This window comes from Peromyscus maniculatus, chromosome 15 (assembly GCF_049852395.1).
Source record: "Peromyscus maniculatus bairdii isolate BWxNUB_F1_BW_parent chromosome 15, HU_Pman_BW_mat_3.1, whole genome shotgun sequence".
Lineage (NCBI taxonomy): Eukaryota > Metazoa > Chordata > Mammalia > Rodentia > Cricetidae > Peromyscus > Peromyscus maniculatus.
Window position 1 is genome coordinate 29,372,942 of NC_134866.1, and position 18,841 is coordinate 29,391,782.

At 38.1% G+C, this 18,841-nt stretch overlaps 1 protein-coding gene across 5 annotated transcripts in view; it reads left to right on the top strand.

Annotated features, from left to right (window-relative positions):
• The window catches only part of Spef2 (sperm flagellar 2), a 167,325-nt gene that overhangs the window by 92,604 nt on the left and 55,880 nt on the right, over positions 1-18,841 (top strand). For all 5 annotated transcript variants that reach the window (XM_076551770.1, XM_042261438.2, XM_042261439.2 and 2 more), the window contains 5 exons: positions 480-530; positions 7,233-7,381; positions 10,548-10,675; positions 10,756-10,894; positions 17,701-17,838. In XM_076551770.1, coding sequence (XP_076407885.1) covers positions 480-530; positions 7,233-7,381; positions 10,548-10,675; positions 10,756-10,894; positions 17,701-17,838 — 605 coding nt within the window. The remainder of the gene's footprint in view (positions 1-479; positions 531-7,232; positions 7,382-10,547; positions 10,676-10,755; positions 10,895-17,700; positions 17,839-18,841) is intronic.

Sequence of the window (18,841 nt, forward strand, 5' to 3'; positions counted from 1 at the left end):
CCGTTGTCTCTCCCCACATTCCTGTGGATTCTCAGTGTTGAACTCACATTATCAAGCTTGCATCATCAGGAGGCAAGCACTTTTACCTGCTGAGTCATCTTGCTCTGGGGGAACCTAGTCTTATTGAATAAAGGTCATTTTGTTACAGTAAATTTAAATAAATTGTGTGCTTCAAATGAACTTGCAATTTGCCTGAAAAATTCCACACTCCCATAACAGATTATGAACAAACCTATCACTAAATATCAATATTAAAGCTAAGATTAAACTTCATAGCATGGCAATATAGAATATAATTGTGAACAACATCATTCAATAAGAGTAAATATAGGGTCTATCTTCAGATTGATTTCAACTCACAGGAAAAGAAAACTATCTGTTTGATGCTGTTCACAAATATCATTGATTGCTTAGCGATTGAACAGCCTGGGCTATTGAAGTAAGTCACCAATGATATTTTTGTGTTAAATTTTGTTTAGAAATCCAGCATGGTAAGCAAGACTCTCAACATGAAGTAAAAGGAAAGAAAGGTGAGACTGCATTCCAAGGAAAGGTACAACAAATCAAGTTAGCTATTGTTACATGTGCTCCTGCATTTTATAAGTGTCTCAGTGAAAACAGCCACAAGGTACAGCAGTCTATCTAGTGACTGCTTCTTTGGGGTAGTTGTAAATCATTAGCTCATTCCAAAGAAACCAGCCTCGGACAACATGCAGCCTAGTTCTTACCCAAGGTCATGCTGAGAAAAGTGAGACTTTTAAGAGATAATGAAGTGGTTGCCTAGTAGGCAGAGTAATCATCGTAGGTATTACAGATGTTATTCACAAGCTAAGCTTTTCTCCCAGAAAGGCACTGCTGCTCCTTCTTGGGCCTCTAACTAAATTGTATTCACTAACAAGTTCTTTGGCACACAGTCTCCCTCTTTCTTTCTAACACAACAGAAGTGGAGCTAAATCTTTACATTGTATCAATAATGACCAGCTATTACTTTTTCTGAAATGCAAGGATGTCATTTTCTCACCCAATAGCACATATATGAGATCCTCAGTGAGAAATTTCATTTAAAATCAAGGAGCATGGAAAGTTGCCTTCTACTGAGTGAGTGGTTGTATAATGAGCGTGGGTTTTGTTTGTTTCCAATTTTCCTATCTTGGCTGTCTAGAAGTTTGGAGCCACAGTAGCACCTGAGTTTCAGAACATGTGCAAGGGCAGGGACCACAATGGCTGCCTTCATATTTCCTGGTTCTGACTCTACTTTCACTTAGACTTATCTGCTTTACCTATTTGTTTAAAATAAGATGAATATTATTTTTGAAGTACAGAATGAATAGTCTGTAGAAAACATCTAGGCTCTAAAAGCATGTTAGTTAGACTGTATTGTTGCTATAGCTAAAAACTATTTTAAAATTGAGGTGCAATGAATATATAAACTTGACTTCTTTTAGGGTACATTCCCAATATTATTGTCTTGGGATGTGTACTTTTATTATCCATCATAAATTGCCAATGTATTTTTAGTCTAAAAGTGAGTGATTAATCACAAAATATTCTAAATATTATTCTCATCTCAATACATATCTCAGTACTACATATACAGTCTTTAACAGTCATAATTTTATGTATATATATGTATATATGCAGTTTTCAATATTTGAAATTAATACCACTGATAATGTCACAATTATTTATCTTACAGGTAATTGTATCACAATTATATTTAAATCATCTCTTAATTGTTGTGATACACACATACACACATATATATATGAGCTGTATATGGATATTTATGCTGAAATGAACATCCCTTTATAACATTACAGTCAAAGATAATCTCATCATGATTATGTCACATTGTAGACTTATGTAACTAGAGGTAGTTAGTGAATAAACACTGAGATACATTTTAATTGAAATGTACTCTAACTGCTGTAATTTATACTCAGTTCTTGATTATTTACGTACCTCTTGCTTTTTAATTGTCACCAAACTAAACTCAAAGGATGTATTATTATATGCCCATGAGAAAGAGATATTAAGCACACATAGACATATTTGACACCAAATCATAAATTAGACATAATAGTATGAAAACACTAAGAGCACCTTTAATTGGAAACATACAGACTCTAAACAAGTCATAAGTAACCATGCAAATTCAACAGGAAAATATATGCTTTCACTAACTTAGTTTAATTAAATAATTTCCAACTTATTTTAGCTTTTAATTTTCTAGTTTATGAGGTTAAATAATATCTTTTTTATTAAATTTTCAATTTATTTTACATACCAACCACAGTTTCCCCTCCCTCCTCTCCTTCCGCTCCCTGCCACACACACCTCCTTTCTAACCACACACCCAGTCCACTCCTCAGGGTAAGGGAGTAATGAGAGTCAACAAAAGATGGCATATCGAGTTGAGACAGTACCAGGCTCCTATTCACTGCATCGAGGCTGAATGAGGCATGCCAACATAGGGAATGGGTTCCAAAAAGCCAGCTCATGTGCCAGGAGCAGATCCTGGTCCCACAGCTAGGGGCCCCACAAACAGACCAAGCTACACAACTGTCACCCACATGCAGAGGGCCTAGGTCATTCCCGTACAGGTTCCCTAGCTGTGAGTTGAGAGCCCATGAGCTCCCACAAGCTCAGGTAAACGCTGTCTCTATGGGTTTCCCCAATCATGATCCTGCTTATACAATCCCTCCTCCCTCTCTTCAACTGGACTCACTGAGCTCGGCCCAGTGCTTGCCTGTGGTTCTCTGCATCTGCTTCTATGGATGAAGGTTCTATGATGACAATTAGGGTAGTCACCAATCTGATTACAGGAGAAGGCCAGTTCAGGCACCCTCTCCACTATTGCTAGGAGTCTTAACTGGGGTCATCCATGTGGATTCTTGGGAGATTCTCTGGCACCAAGTTTCTCCCTGACCCCATCATGGCCCCCTCTCTCAAGATATCTCTTTAGTTGCTTTCCTTCTTTGTCCCTCACCCAACTCCACCATCCAGATCCCTCATGTTCCTAACCCCACCCCCTCAACTCTACCCTCCCACACCCCCAGTCTACCCAGGAGATCTCATCTATTTCTCTTCCCAGGGTGATCCATACTTTCCTCTTAGGTCCTCCTTGTTATCTAGTTTTTCTAGGGTTGTGGGTTGTAGCCTAGTTATCCTTTGCTTTCCATCTACTATCCACTTATGAGTGAGTACATACCATGTTTGTCTTTCTGGATCTGGGTCACCTCACTCAGGTTGACTTTTTCTAGTTCCATCTCACAGGCTGTTGAATCACAGTTATATTTAATGTCTCTCGTACAAGTCATGATACTATTTCTTTTCTTCTTTCTTCAAACTTATTATTTCTTACTGGTACCATCATTGACTCATTCTTATTCTCTGAGTATTGGATCAGTCTTTACCTTTTTTTTCTTTTGAAATCTTAATTGTCCAATCTTATGATCTTAAAATACTTATTTTTAAACAATATTTTTATATATTATCTGAAAATTTCACACATGTACATAACATTCTTAATCATAGTCTTTTTATTCCCCTTGCCAGCTCACCTTGCCCCTAACATACCTCTCTCCCAACTTCATGTCTTTTAAAATTTTTTATAAATGTTTTACTAATTCCTTGAGAATTTTAAACAATGTATTTTCCTCATGTTCACACTTAACTCCTCTTATATCCCTACATCTCAATCTCCCAACTGCATATCCTCTCTCATTTTCTTTTTAAAACAGAAAAATATAAGTGGCATCATACTTTTATTTACCTTTTAATTTAAATTCTTATTTTTCCAAAATACATGCCTAATTGCTGTATTAGCATCATTCCCACCATACCTTCTGTCTTCACTCAAACTCTTCCTGTTTACCCCCTACTTCTCAAATTCATTATTCTCTCTTCAAGTATTATTGTTAAATATATATTCTCACCTCTGTAATTTTTCTTTTTCTTTCTTTATTTTTACATATATACATTCATATAAATATATAAATAAGACCTCGTAAGTCCATTTCTTGTTTCTCTTGTGTGTATGTTTTAAGGATTGACCACCTGGGACTGGATAACCAGTTAGGAGACTCATCCCTTGGGAAGAGTGATTCTCCATCTCTCAACAGTCATTACTTTTCTCCTCATATAGGTGTGGAGCCTTGTGATCTTTCCCCTTCCACGTTGGCTTGTCAACTGGTGTCGTCACTGTTCAGGTCTAATTTAGGCTACCATATTACCGAGATTTCATGAATGTAATATCCCAGTCCTATATATAAGACAAAGTCTCACAGCAGATGCCCTGGTCTTCCAGGTCTTGTCTTAAAATCTTCCTGCCCCCTCTTGCGTGGTACGTCCTGAGCCTTGAGTGTTGCAATTTTTCTGTAGCTGTACAGGGGTTTGACCACTTATGAGATTCTAAGCACAATTATACTAGACGTGGATTTCATAAATGATCTCAGATAATCAATCTTATTACTTTATTGTTACTTATATCTGACTCCATGATGAGGAACAATACAAATCCTAGGACTCTGGGCAGAGAACACATTCCTCCATGAGCTTTGCCAATGTTCCTTCTCAGCACAGTGCTGGTGTGTGCTCAATCTCTGACTCTTCACCTAACATTGGGACCTTCTCTCCCTGGTTGTGTTCCTTCAAATCTGTTCCACCTCTGTGCTAAAATGTTCATCGGAGCTGACCTGCCTCTTAACTTTGGCAGCTGTTCTTGGCAGCCTAGTCAGCCATGAATATTATATATGGTTCAGCAAAAGGTTACATTTGCTAAACATGGCCAAACTTAAGAAATATAAAAGTAATCACTGTTAACCAATATTTTCGCTTCAACTTGAAAAATACTAATTAAATCAGGTCCCCATAGGGAATATTTTAGGACTGAAAAGCAACAAATGATGATGACAATAATAATAACATCTTGATTCAAAATATATAAATCAGACTTTCTATGTCTACCTCCTCCCAACAAAGGTCACCTCCCAACTCTCTCCCCTCCCTGAGAAACACTTAAGTTAACTAGAAAATGTCCAGATCTTTGTAATGTCCTCTTCTCATCCATCAATGCAGTTTACTTATATCCTACAGTTACTTATTTGCATTCTTGGTTTTAAATTTTGCTTTAAACTTCTGACTTTTCATTGCTCAGCTCTTTACTAAATCACCACTATTTGTATTTTTGTTACTTACATTCATCTCTATCTAAACAGATCTCTACTTTTAACATTGATCTACTACCTTGCCTTAAAATTGAAATTTTCTCTGTGACTTATTTTTAATTTATAAATCAGCTTGACTTAGAGGATATCTGCCTGACCCTATCAAGTTATCATTATTAAAGAAAATTTTCCTAAAATTGATGTGTATGATGTCCCAAACAGGAGTTTTCCTCCCAACCCTTTACCCATTAGGAATGGCTATAGCAAGAACTCGATGATCTCACTATAGAACTTGAATGCATCAAATGGTGTTCCTCATTAGATTTAAATAGCTAATAAAGATTTTATTTCAAAGTAACTTCTTTCACTCCTTGAGGTATAGACACATTTATTTCCAATGAGAATCCTCCTTCTCTCACCGTTTTTATTGCTAAATGTTAGATACACTTAATATGGTCTCAAAGCACAGTTATCCAAAAAATACTCCATCTCTCCTAATTTTCACTAAAGGATCAAAATATTTTTAAAATAAGGGGGGAGGAAAGCTTATTCTAGTCCTCAATTTATAATTACACAGTTTTTCCTCTGGAGATGCTGCTTAGAGGACTCTGCCTTAAGATGGTCACAGTTCAAGCCAGGCAGTGATGGCACACACTTTTAATCCCAGCACTCAGGAGGCAGAGGCAAGCAGATCTCTATGAATTCCAGGCCAGCCTGATATACAGAGCAAGGTCCAGGATAGGCTCCAAAGCTACACAAAGAAACCCTCTTTCGGAAAAAAAAAGTCACAGTTCAGAATGAATGGTAAAGAATCATACAGAAAATATATCAAATTATGAACATTTTTAGCTAGTCTGCAAGTGTATGAATGATTAACAGATATTGGTTTAATTATATATGAAGAAATCACCTGAACTACCCAAAGTCATAAATGGTAATACTTTCTCTACTTATAAACTATGCCTTTTAACTAGCATAAAGACAAAAATAAGCTAAGGAGCATCACTAAATTATACTCATTAGAATATGTATTTAGGAGAACGAAAGTGCTCCCCATGTTATAGTTACCTTTCAACTGCATGTACAATTTTCAGCAGTTAACCTGAAGGCAGGTAGAATTGAGCCTGAGTGACTTTCTAAAAATAAAATATATTGATCCTTTCACAGTGTGTCTGTACTCACAATATAAGACAACTGTGTAACTGTTCTCTTCGTTAGAGAAAGAGAAGTATATTTCTGTTCAGATTCTGTTAGAACACAGACTACTTACTCCTTCTCTCCCTCTTCCCCCTCCTCCTCCTCTTCTTCCCCTCTCCTCCTCCTCTCCTCCTTATTCTCCTCTTACTTACTCACCTCTTCCTCTATTCCCTTACTCTCTCATTTTTGCTTCCACTCCTACCTCCCTCAGTGCCTCCTTTCCTCTCTTCTTTATTTTCTAGACTGAAATTTAAAGCCTGACCATAGCAAGAAATACTTTTTTTCAGAAATCCTTTCAACCTATAGAGAATATGAGAAGGTTCGGCGTCTTCAGTGGCCTCTTCTCTCATCTGTCTCATCTGTAGCCTTACCTTCTCTGGATAAAACTTACATATGATCTTTCTCTAACCTCTGCTCTGGGTCTCAAGGGACACAAACAAGCCCCACTTATGTTCTAGACATTCTTTTTCTCATTTGGCATGAAGAATTTAATTACCAGTTTTTACAGTAGGAAATTAAACACACTTTGTGGTAAAGCCTAAATTTTATAAGAGCCACACATGGATTAGAGAAGCAAGACATGAGTGAACATAAAATGCCAGAAGTTATAATAGCCAGACAGATTCCAGTTGCTGGATTCCTTTAAATAAGAAAACAACTCCTTAGGAGTAGTATATCCATTAATGCAGGGACCATGGCAAATGCGGCATTTCTTCTATTATATCTTCCAGTTGGTAAAACTGCCTGAAGAAGGCAAGAGTAATCAATGGGTGGCCTGAATCCCATAACAATCACAGACTTTGTCATATTCAGAAACCTATCCCGTTCATCTACTTGTACTGGAATGATTTCATATGCATGTTTAAGTTTCTCCTAAAGGAAAACCACAAGGAGGAAAAACACCAGCAAAGAAATCACCTGGTGGCTCTGCAGACACATCACCCACACCAACAGCACCAGGACCACCTAAGCCAGGATCAGAAGAGTGGATCTACGTGAATGAGCCTATACCCGAGGTACGGCAACCTTCTCATGAAAAGAATAGAATAATTTATCCTTTTAACATCAAGTGTTGCCACATTTGTAACACCTAACAATCCTTCTGAAGTCAGGACTGTGTATCTATTTATCAAAAACTGAGATAAGCCTGGAGTTGCAGCTCATTGGTAGAGTGCAGAAGATTCTGGATTCCATCCACAGTATTGAAGTGGGGGAAAGAGTGAGAAATTTGCTAGAGGCTTGTCAGTGAACTGCATTTCAATTTCTCCTGTGGATTTGAGTTTCTGGGTCATACTTTGAAACTGCTCTTGAGTATTGAGCTCGGGAGAACAAATAGCTTCTGTGAGTACCAATTTTCTCCCTGAGGACAAGCAGAGATGCAGTTTCCTAGAAGCATGACTTCTGCTGCATACATACCCAGCAAATTTACAGTCCCCCATCCATGCATAAATGCTTCAAGATGAAGCATAATACTTCCAGATGAAATTTAATCTCTGACATTTTAGAAAAGGAAAGCAACATATGAATCTAACTAAACCTTAAGACAGCTACCTGCCCAGAGAACTCATAATAAGTATACTAGACAAGGAGGTACACAAAGAGCCATTTTCCTATGACAGAGGTAAAGCACTTGTTACCTGGACCTGGGGCTTCAAAAGATAAATCAGTGAACTTGGGGAAATCACACACTTTTTTTCCTAATACAAGACAAGGACATGTTTATAAGAATAAGTTCCATCTTTTTATTTTTTATTCCAGTCCACACTGGTCTCTTGCACTGATAAACTCATCAAGGTCCATCTGTATCAGGCATCTGAGAGCCACACATTGACTGCAGGAGTTGTGTTGCAGTTGTTATTAATCCCCTCTGGGGATGTTTAATCCCACATGTTAGGCTGTAAATTCTTTGGGGAGAGAATATGTAGCATATGGGAAAACCAGACATCGTCAACAGTATGTGACATATTCTTAATAGATTTCTGATTAATTAACGAGTCTCATGGGTAAAATTGGAAAATATTTAAATATGAAACATTTAAATAATATGTTCATGTATGTATGTATGTATGTATGCTCATATATAATGGGTGTCACTCACCCAAGAAGAAGCTACCTCAAATGTATACAGACAGAGAGAGACACAGAAACAGAAGAGAAGGAGTCTGACGGAACAAAGTATAATCATTATTGGGTATTGGGTGGGGAGTGAAAAACAAAAATACTCAAATTTTATCCCTTGGGATTGCTCAAAGGAAATAACACTATAGCAGACAAATGTTAAAATAAAAAATCATTAATATTGAGATAGGATATAAGTCCACATGCATAAATCTTGGGATGGACTCTTGTAAGAAGCAGATGAATGTCAAGGAAAGAAAATGGAACAGTGTTTACAAGTATATCATCCATACATTGGGAAATATACAAAGGTGAGGCTTGAACATTCACAGCAAGGGACAGTTGAGAGTCACTGTGAACTTAATGCTTAAGAGTGGGGGGGGGGAAGCACAAGACCTCCTTGATCTCAAGAGGATGTCTACACAGAGAGGGTCATGTGACTCAAGATACAGCCCTCGCATGGGGTTCCTACAGGAACCACCAGAGAAGAATAGAATATTTTTGTCAAGAAATAGAGAAAGGGAACTTTGCTGAAGCTGTTTAGATCACCAAACAAGGTAGAGAGAAGCAGAAGGGCCAGAGAAGAGGGATATAATGAAGACACATGAGCTTATGTTGCTTATTTTGATTTTTTTTTTAAGACAGGGTTTCTCCATGTTGTTTTGGTACCTGTCCTGGATCTCACTGGATAGACCAGGCTGGCCTCAAACTCACAGAGATCTGCCTGCCTGCCTCTGCTTCCCGAGTGCTGGGATTAAGGGTGTACACCAGCAACTCCGGCTTTACTTAGTCATTTATAACCGAGTAACCTTTTCTCCTCTCCCACCAGAATATAAGCTCCCAAGGCTAGGGGAATCTGGCTTATTCAATGGAAAATGCCTTTTTTCTAAAGCAATGATATGTAGGGTGACTAAACCCTCAATGATTCCCTTGTGATCAGCTTAGGAATACCTGGTAAGGCACTTAAGTAATGATAGAACAGGTTGGATCTGTTCTCGGTCCAGCATTGCTCTGTCTTCACCAATAAGACTCAGTCTGGTGATGTTTATCAAGTAGTCATAGCAAAGGCAATAGGAGCATGGGCTTTTCTTCTCCAAATGCCACAGTGAAGCCTGAGATGCAGAAAATACAGGAAAGCAATTTTCCACTCAACAAAGAAAAAAACTTATTCAATGACATGCTTGGTGTGACAGCAGAAGATTCTGTCTGGAAATGTCATCTTTAATGTATCCATGAGATTCACGCAGCTATTAAAAAAGTTTCTAGTATTTAGAATTTTGTAATTGAAGAAAAAATTAACCCAGATAATTTGTAAGTACCTCATGGACGATGTTTGAGTAAATAAGTGTATAGTCATAAAAAAGGATAATTATATATCAAGTTTATATTCAATATAATGTATACTTTTAATTTTATTTCATTTGCATTGGTTTTATATTTGATTGCTTGTTTGCATGATTGGAGATAACATAAGAAAAACTTTCTGAGTCCCACATAATACATAGCAAGTAAAGATTGTCCTGGTGGAAGGCAACAGAAACAACTTGTTCCAACCCTGACAGGAACACAAAGTGTTCGTCAAACAAGACAGTTTTCCAGCTGAGGCAAATGTAAGAAATCATTCATTCATTCAAGTCTTTGAGGACTTGCCAGGTCCCACATACAATGTGATTATATGGAAAAACTGATCAAGACCACGGCAGCCCCTGGCTGAACAGTGCTGGTATTCTAGAACAAAGCACAAACAGAATTAATGTTGCCAATATTATAATAACTGGAGTGCAGGATGCTAAGACAGAGCCTCAGAGGATCTGGGGATAACCTTGTAAACTGATTGGGCCAGGGAAGGATTTCTACAAGAAATAATGTCTGTGCTAAGACATGCAGATTATCTGGAAGAGGAAATATCTTCTGGAGACGGATGAAGACTAAAACATTCCAGAAGGTGTGCTCCGGGCAGTTGCAGTTGGGACTTGCTCTTGATTACGAGTGTTCTTTTGACCCAGCTAGTCTGAGAATTTTCATTTTCAGAAACACTGACTTCTATGCTTTACTGTTTAACAGGAATTGCCTTCCTTTTTAGTACCTTACTGGGAACTGATAGAGAAATCCTACATAAACCACATCAAAACCGTACTTCGGTATCTTAGAGAAAACCAACACACTATACTTTCTTATTTATATGAAACTAGGTAAGTAAAGTCCCCAAAGTCAGAATTTTGTCATGATTAGGTAGGACAAGGAACCATCTCATTCCCTTCCTTACTTACAGAACAAGTTTCAAGGAGTTTCTAAGGCGTCCAGATCACAAGCAAAATTTTGTATCTCAGTGGCAGACTGATTTCAACTCTGTTCCTGAAGACCTGTGGGAAGATGAGGAGACCAAGGCTGAACTACACCAAAGAGTGAATGTAAGGACTGCTATGACCCGCTGGGCCAGGGTCGCCTCACTTTCATCTCCTCACCTGTACCCCCACTCCATTCCCCTTTCTGTCTTTGGGGATGAAAGCATTAGAAATTAGATTTGAACTTTGACCCAGTCATTAGTAACTCCACAAAGGACTGGCTGCTCTGCATTTTGGGTTCAGAATTCATATATGGCACAGTTCTGAGAAGAGGAGCTGGCATCAACATTGCAGGAGCAATCTTGGTATCTGCTTTGCAGACTGTCTTCATGTCTGTTGGTCCACCTACTTGTGGCTGCACCTCATGTTATTACATGCCCATCCTGAATCTAGTTACACAGCCTAATAGCAGCCAGAAAGAAAATGGGGACAACCCATACTTGCCTCTATTGCCTAGATCTTTTGAAGTCTGTTGACATATTATACATATGTTTATATCTCTATCAGGTACAGTAATTAGAAGTTGGAAGGCAGGTGGATATGTTTTTTTTTTTCTTTTTGTAAGTTCACAAGTCAAGTGTATTACCTTGATGTTTTAGGGAAGGGCTTCTAGTGCACAAGAACCTCCATTCAGTTTTGTAGGCTTCATGGCCCATGTGTAAATTGACACCCTCCCAAGTCCCATCAGAACGATGCCTTGAGCCTATCTTATGTATTGGTTACAAAGAGTCAAATATTATTGTGATCTTGTGTGACACTGTTCCTCAGGAAATGTGTCTAGATAGGGAATCCAGAACAAAAGTAAGGATGCTACCACAGCCCAGCTTGGTAAGCTATTGTGGTTCCTTCCAGGAGTATTGGTGAGGGGTTCCTTACAGGAGTATAATTGACACAAAGGTCATTTGGATTGAAAGCTTACCCAGCATGAGTGATGGCTCACAAAACCTGGAAACCTGGAGCTCACTGCATAACTTGCCAGCAGCTTGACAGGTTCGAGAGTGTCTCTTCCAGGTGACTCGATCTCTCTCTGCCTCTTTTAGGCAGTTTGAATTGTCGGAGCCTCTCCTAGGCAGTATGACTGACTTGCCTGTTCCAAGTTGGGCATGCCTTTCAATAGTCCCTTGTGCTTTTATAAGCTTGAGGATAGGTAGTTTGATGTATTTGGACAGTTTCGGGGACTTCTTTTAAAAATATTATTCCTTGAGGATTTCATATAGCATATTTCTCTCAACTCTCCTTAACTTCATCAAGATCCCTACCACCCTAACTCGCACAAATTATCTTCTTTTATTAAATTCAATTTGCACTGTCTCCTATGCTTCTGAGTATGGGCCATAACCGGAGCATGGTCAAACTATCAGGAGACATACCCCTAGAGAAAACAGACTCTCCTTCCTCCAGAAGCCACCAATTGTCCATAGAAATTCAGTCTGGGGTGGGAGCTCATGAACCCCAACTCCATGCTAGACTTTTAATTGGCTTGATCTTGTGTAGGTCTTGTGCAGTCAACCACAGCTGCTGTGAGCTTTTTGAGTACAAAAGTTCTGTCGTGTCCAGAAAACACTAATTTGTTCCAGTCCTCCCCAACTTCTGGCTCTTACAGTCTTTCTACAGTCTCTCCTGCAATACTCCGGAAGCTATTGGATGGAGCTGTGATGTGAATGTAGCTCATGGTGTTCACAGCTGGATAAAGTTATTAATGGCATTTTTTCCTCCAGCAGTCTACACAGCATCTTTTAGTACTATGAGAGCTCGCTTGAAGGGAAGATGCTTCCTGGTCAATGCTGACTTGGTTTCTCTAGGTCCTGTGGACTAATAAAGGTGGTGTCTTCAGCAGTAGGGTCTTACTGTCAAGTTCTGGTCAGCATCTAAGAGCAATGACAATGACCTGTATTGTTTGGGGGAGGGGAGCTCTCGGACACCTTAGTTTGAGGGACTTCTCCAGGCTTCTGGGTTGTTTACTTCCTGAATTTTAATGAGCCTTCATTTAGAATTTCCTGACTCTAAGGAGCTGAGTTTCTCTACAAGATGGAATATTTCACCCCCTTTAGAACATCTTGAGTGAGTTAGTTTGTTTGAGGCAAGATCTCACTATATAGCCTTAGAAGGTCTAAAGCTCACTGTGTTGACCAGGCTGACTTCAAACTCACATAGATTCACCTGCCTCTACCTCCCAAGTGCTGGGATTAATGGTCTGTGCACCACACCTGACCTCGAATATCCTGAGTCTTAACCATCGTCCTTCCAAGATCAAATGTATCAACTGGTAGGAGATTTCTATACAGGATATCTCTATATTCATTTGTGTAACAAACATATTGACAAACTCTACCCCAGTGTTCATCATTTGTTCAGGAAATATTAAAGCATTTATTATGTCCACAGCGCTAGGGTTTAACAGGTAAAAACAAAGTCTGCGACTCCAAAATATTTTCATGCTGGTAGCCAGGAGACAGAATAATAAAAAACAATAACCATAAGGTGAGTGTATTGTTATGTTTGTTTTGTAAATCTATGATGGCATCAAGGAAACAGGTAAGAAGCTGAAGCATTTCTGTAACTATTTTGCTTGTTGTGGATGTGGAAATCCTGCTTAGAGACATTTGAATGGACTGAGGGCAGGGATACTGTAGTGAACCACATGCTTATGTGGAGGAAGGTTTATCAGGGAGAGTGAGGAACAAAGGCAGAGAGATCAGGAGGAGTCTTGACGTGTGTGGAGGCTACCAAGAAGCAGAGAGCAAAGTGAGCATAGACAAGAGGGCTGCTGATGAGGTCACAGGGATTGTGTGGGACCATATTAGCTAAGGCCTGGGGTCATTTTATAGTATTGACAGGAAGCCTTGATTTATGGCTTTAAAAGCTCCTGTAGGGAAGTGATAGATCAGGAAGACCAGTTGGGAAACCTATTTGTGATCTCTCACAAAAATGGCAAGGCAGCATCATGGCTTCAATGATGGGGAGGTGCCAAAGGCTTTAACCTAAGAGGTGTTCATCTGTTACCTATTCTTTAACATTCCACAAAATCAGGCATCTAAGCAGGGAAGTGGTGGCACATGCCTTTAATCCCAGCACTTGGAAGACAAAGGCAGGCAGAAGTCTGTGAGTTTGAGGCTAGCCTGGTATACAAAGCAAGTTCCAGGAGAGCCAGAGCTACACAAAGAAAACCTGTCTCAAGGGGGAAAAAATCATGCATCTAAGTAAATCCTACAACTGCTTTTTGTTTCTATCTTTTGCCCACCCATTCATGAATTCAGCCTTAAAGTGGCTCTCCTGTATTTCTCTTTCTCATAGTAGATGGTTGCTGGCAGAGAATGAGGAAATTTGGTAGTCCAAATATGTCATTTGTTTCTTTTGTTCCTTTTCTAAATCCAAATGCATCATATTTTTCTTATAGATTAATTAGATAATGAGTAGAAATTATAAAAAATACATAATCTCTGCCAATAAGAGCCACTATTATTACCTGGGTATATTCAATATATTTACCACTCCTAATTATTTTCAAAAAATGGTAGCATATTATACATATTGCTCTTCTCCATTTTTCATTCATCAATACATTAAAGTTTTAATGAATAAAATTTCATCTACAACATTTTTATGACTAAAGTGCATGAGTAGTGAACATTATAATTTGTTGAAGATGTCTCCATCATTAATCATATTTCACTAAAATGTTATGTGCCAATTTTTAATATAAAATTATTACATAAAATTTCAACCAACTACATACCTCCGACACAATTAATAATAAACAATTTTCTTGGGCTAATTTTTAAGAACATAAATAAAAAGTAAAATCATTGAATGAAAGATTATGCTTATATTTAATATGTTTGAGACATATTGAGAACTTACAAATTCCTATTTTAATTTAATAAAAAGTTAAAATTTTTAGTTTAAAAATTAACAATAGACAGTTCAATTTTACTTTAAGCAACAGGTAATGTGAATGCATTCAATATTAATTCTATCATATTTAAATGTTTGCCAACTTAGCAGGTAAAATATTAATTTTCTTAAAATTTGTATTTTTCCTTTTGGATTTGAAGTTAGCCTTTCTTCCTTGTTTAATGGCCATTGATTTTCTTTCTTCCGGATCTTGATTGTGATTCCTACTAACTTTTCTGCTGAAATCGGCTCTCTTTCTTGATTAGTATGTCTTTTTTATATATTATGGATAAATACCATTCATTGATGGTATATTATAAATATATTCCCAGTTTGATTTTGATTATTTGAGGTGAATTTTTATGCAGAAAGTTTTTAGTGTTTATGTAAATAAAAATATAAATTTTCATTATTGTATCTTTACTGGCCAATTTAAAAATATTCCAACCTAAAGTTAAATATAACTTAACCTTTATTTTCACTATTTTTATAGCTTCACATTTTACTTTTAAATATTTAAAATAAATAACTATAAATTCATTTAATTGTTTACAAAAAGCTAGACAAATATTTTAAGATGACCCTCAAAGATGTCAGCATTGGATAACATATACATGTGTGTATGTATGATACATCTATATAAAAATATATATAGTGTATGTGTGTGAAAGAAAGCATTTATTTACTTGGAATAACTTTGTCTGAATATGTGAAAGAATATATATATATAAAATATAGTTTCAAGAAGAATACAGAAATTAAACTTGAGAAATGAATTAATGAGAATAGAAAACATAACTTGACTACTTGGCAAATAAGGAAAATAAACATTAAAATTAAAATATCAACCCAGATCTCAGGCCAAAATATTGCTGGCAAGCATGGCCTGGCAGGAACAAGACAACGCATACTCTTTTGACAAAACTTTTATTATTAGGATATATTCATGAATTCTAGGAACCAAGTATGATTTCTACTTGAAAGGTTCGATATATTTGAACTTAAACACTAAGTCCAAAACACTAAGACTTTGAAACAGTAGATCCTCAGCAGGAATACACAGTAGGGAAAATGGTAAAGCCTAACAAAACTTCCTTCCCTTGACGGCACGAAGAGTTAAAGTTAGGTTGGAGATGAGGCTATCGTACATCCATTTTTTTTTTCTTTTGGTTTTTTAAGACAGGGTTTCTCTGTGTAGCCTTGGAACTATATAGATCAGGCTAGCCCAAATCCAAATCTGCCTTCCTGTGCCTCCCAAGTGCTGGGATTAACGGCTTGCACCACCACACCAGACTTCAGATCCATTTTGTAAACGCAGTATCCATAATGGTGGTTGAAAAACCAGCTCTATCCTGTCACATTTTTGTAGTTTATATGTAGATGATCTTGAAGAAAAGAAACGCTGAAACTGCTGTCACTAAGATATTTGCATCCTTTTCTCTGCTACAGTCTTGACACAGTGATTGTATAATGCAGCAACAGTCGTTTCTAAATACTGAGCATGCTCTAGTTGCGGCCACTGTCTAATTTTATCTGCACATCAATGATCCTAGGTACTCGCCAGTAACCATCACATTCCATGGGTGAAAAGATATGGCAATGAGATTAGCGTGATACTTGGCAGCAGCAACGTCATCTATGTCCAAGGATCTATCCTCCTCCATTAAACTGTTTCTCTGAGGAAGGATGATTGGACACATGAAGACAGAATGATAAGGTGTATCTGCCTAGAAACAATTTAACAACCACAACAGCCTCTTAAGCACTTTCCATCTCCAATTCTTCTTTTATCTACTATCTATTCTGATGCATAACATAATGCTATTCATTACTGGCCCAAAGATTCACATCCTAGCTTCACCATTTACTTACCCAAGGAAAATGCCTTCCCTATTCCCAGTGTCCTCTTATAAAAATAAAGATAATGAGCCACCTCATGTTGCTTTCAGTCATTTAATAGGTGATGCAAATATGTCAACAACACATTTAAGAAAAATCCAATACACAGAACCACTATAATTTTGACATTATAATTTTTGCATACTTATATATAAATTGTAAAATAAATGAAATATCTCTGAATGCCCATATTATAGGTCAATTACAATGTATAAATATTTTGCTATACATTGTCCTATTCATATTCTTTCTTACTATTCTTAACCTGATATGCTGCTGAGCTGTTGCCGAGCATCCCATCAATCTCAAACATTTTTCTGGTAAACGATGCCCTATCTCTGATAGTGAACAAACTAAGGTCCTTGGTTCAAATACAATGTTGTATTTTTTTCCACCAGCAATACACAGATTTTTTTATTTAAATAAAATGATTTTCAACCAAACAAGTTTATTAACAAAAAGTCAACACACAAATAGAGCCACCCATGGATAATGTGATGGGAATGGATTTATGAGAACTATGGGCATATGATCTGAGAGAGATAGAGATGTGATTGCTGTCTGAATAAATGAATCTAACACATGAACTTGTCAGGCATGGTTTGCTGCTGGAGGGCTTCTCTCCAGGTTCCCCAAGCCCCACAGTCCCACAATCCACTTATAAAATAATCACTCAGACACTTATATCACTTATAAACTGTATGGCTGTGGCAGGCTTCTTGTTAACTGTTCTTTTATCTTAAATTAACCCATTTTTATAAATCTATACCTTGCCACGTGGCAGGTGGCTTACCAGAGTCTTTACATGCTACTTGTCCTGGCGGTGGCTGCAGTGTCTCCCTCCTCAGCCTTCTGCTTCCCCGAATTCTCCTCTTTCCTTGTCCCACATACTTCCTGCCTGGCAACCTACTTCCTGCCTGGTCACTGGCCATCAGTGTTTTATTTATATAGAGCAATATCCACAGCAATGGTTCCTTTAGAGATATCTCCAGAGGGAAAAAAAATCTCAGGTGCATGGTACCGAAGCTGCACAAGGCATGACTCCCACGCACAGTCACGCTGTTTCTCTTTCCACTCAGGATCTACGAGACCGCCTGTGGGACATCTGTGATGCCAGGAAGGAAGAGGCGGAGCAAGAGAGGCTTGATATCATTAATGAGAGCTGGCTGCAGGACTCTGTTGGAATAACAATGAATCACTTCTTTTCCCTGATGCAGGTAGGAGCAGCCAGACACAGTGACACAGACTCCCTTTGCAGCCTTATTCCTCATGGAACAACTCCTTTGGGAATGTTAGGGGTCTACTCAGGCATCACTTTGCTCATAACACCCTGAGTGGTATGCATTCTCTACCTGGTATGCATTCTGGCTTGCCAAGAAAATTAGCCAAGAAAAATTGTGTTTTTATCCCAGCCAAGCAACCACACAGACAGTGTATCTCAAGCAGATACTTGCCATTTCTGCTTCCCTGTGTTTGTTCTGCGAGACTGCAGCAGGGATGCTGTCTGCAACTGAGATGTTTACTTGATCAGACCCGCAAATACTTAAAGGTGGCCAGCCACCTTAGTTCAAGAGAGCTGCCCTGCCATAACTTCTGGGATACAATAAAACCATGGGTACAATTGCTGTGACAAGGAAAGAAAGTGCTGACTAGCCTTTAGCTGACAAATCCCTCAAAACAGTGCCTACAGATAGGTTTCAAGAGATCAAGGGTTGAGGCAGGATCAGGGGTGAGATCAGTTGTCTTTGTAATGTTTATGCTTTTAATTATATGCATCAGCGTGTAGCTTTGGGCACCTGCTCAGTGTCTGTGTAGACAAGAAGAAAACTTTGGATCCCCCTGAGAGTTGGGGTTTTTGGCAGCTGTGAGCCACCTAATGTAGATCCTGAGAACTCTAGTCCTCTGAATGGGTGGTACACTCTTTTAATCCTGAGACACCTCGCCAGCCCCAGTTGTGTTTATTAATTGAACCTCCTCCTATCTTCATTGTAGGAGATAGGTTTACAACTGAAGACATCCACAGAAGTTACTTTCCTTCCCTCATATGGGAGCCTTGAATGCAATCTGCCTTGAGAAATAACTGTACTTCAAAGACAGTTTTCAGAGCTAGAGGAAGGCACTCCTTAGTTACAAAACTGATAAAAGGCCTGTCTTAAAATGTATTTCAAAAACACAGACAAAAAGCTTTGCAATGGACTAGTTCCCTAAAGTACTGATGGA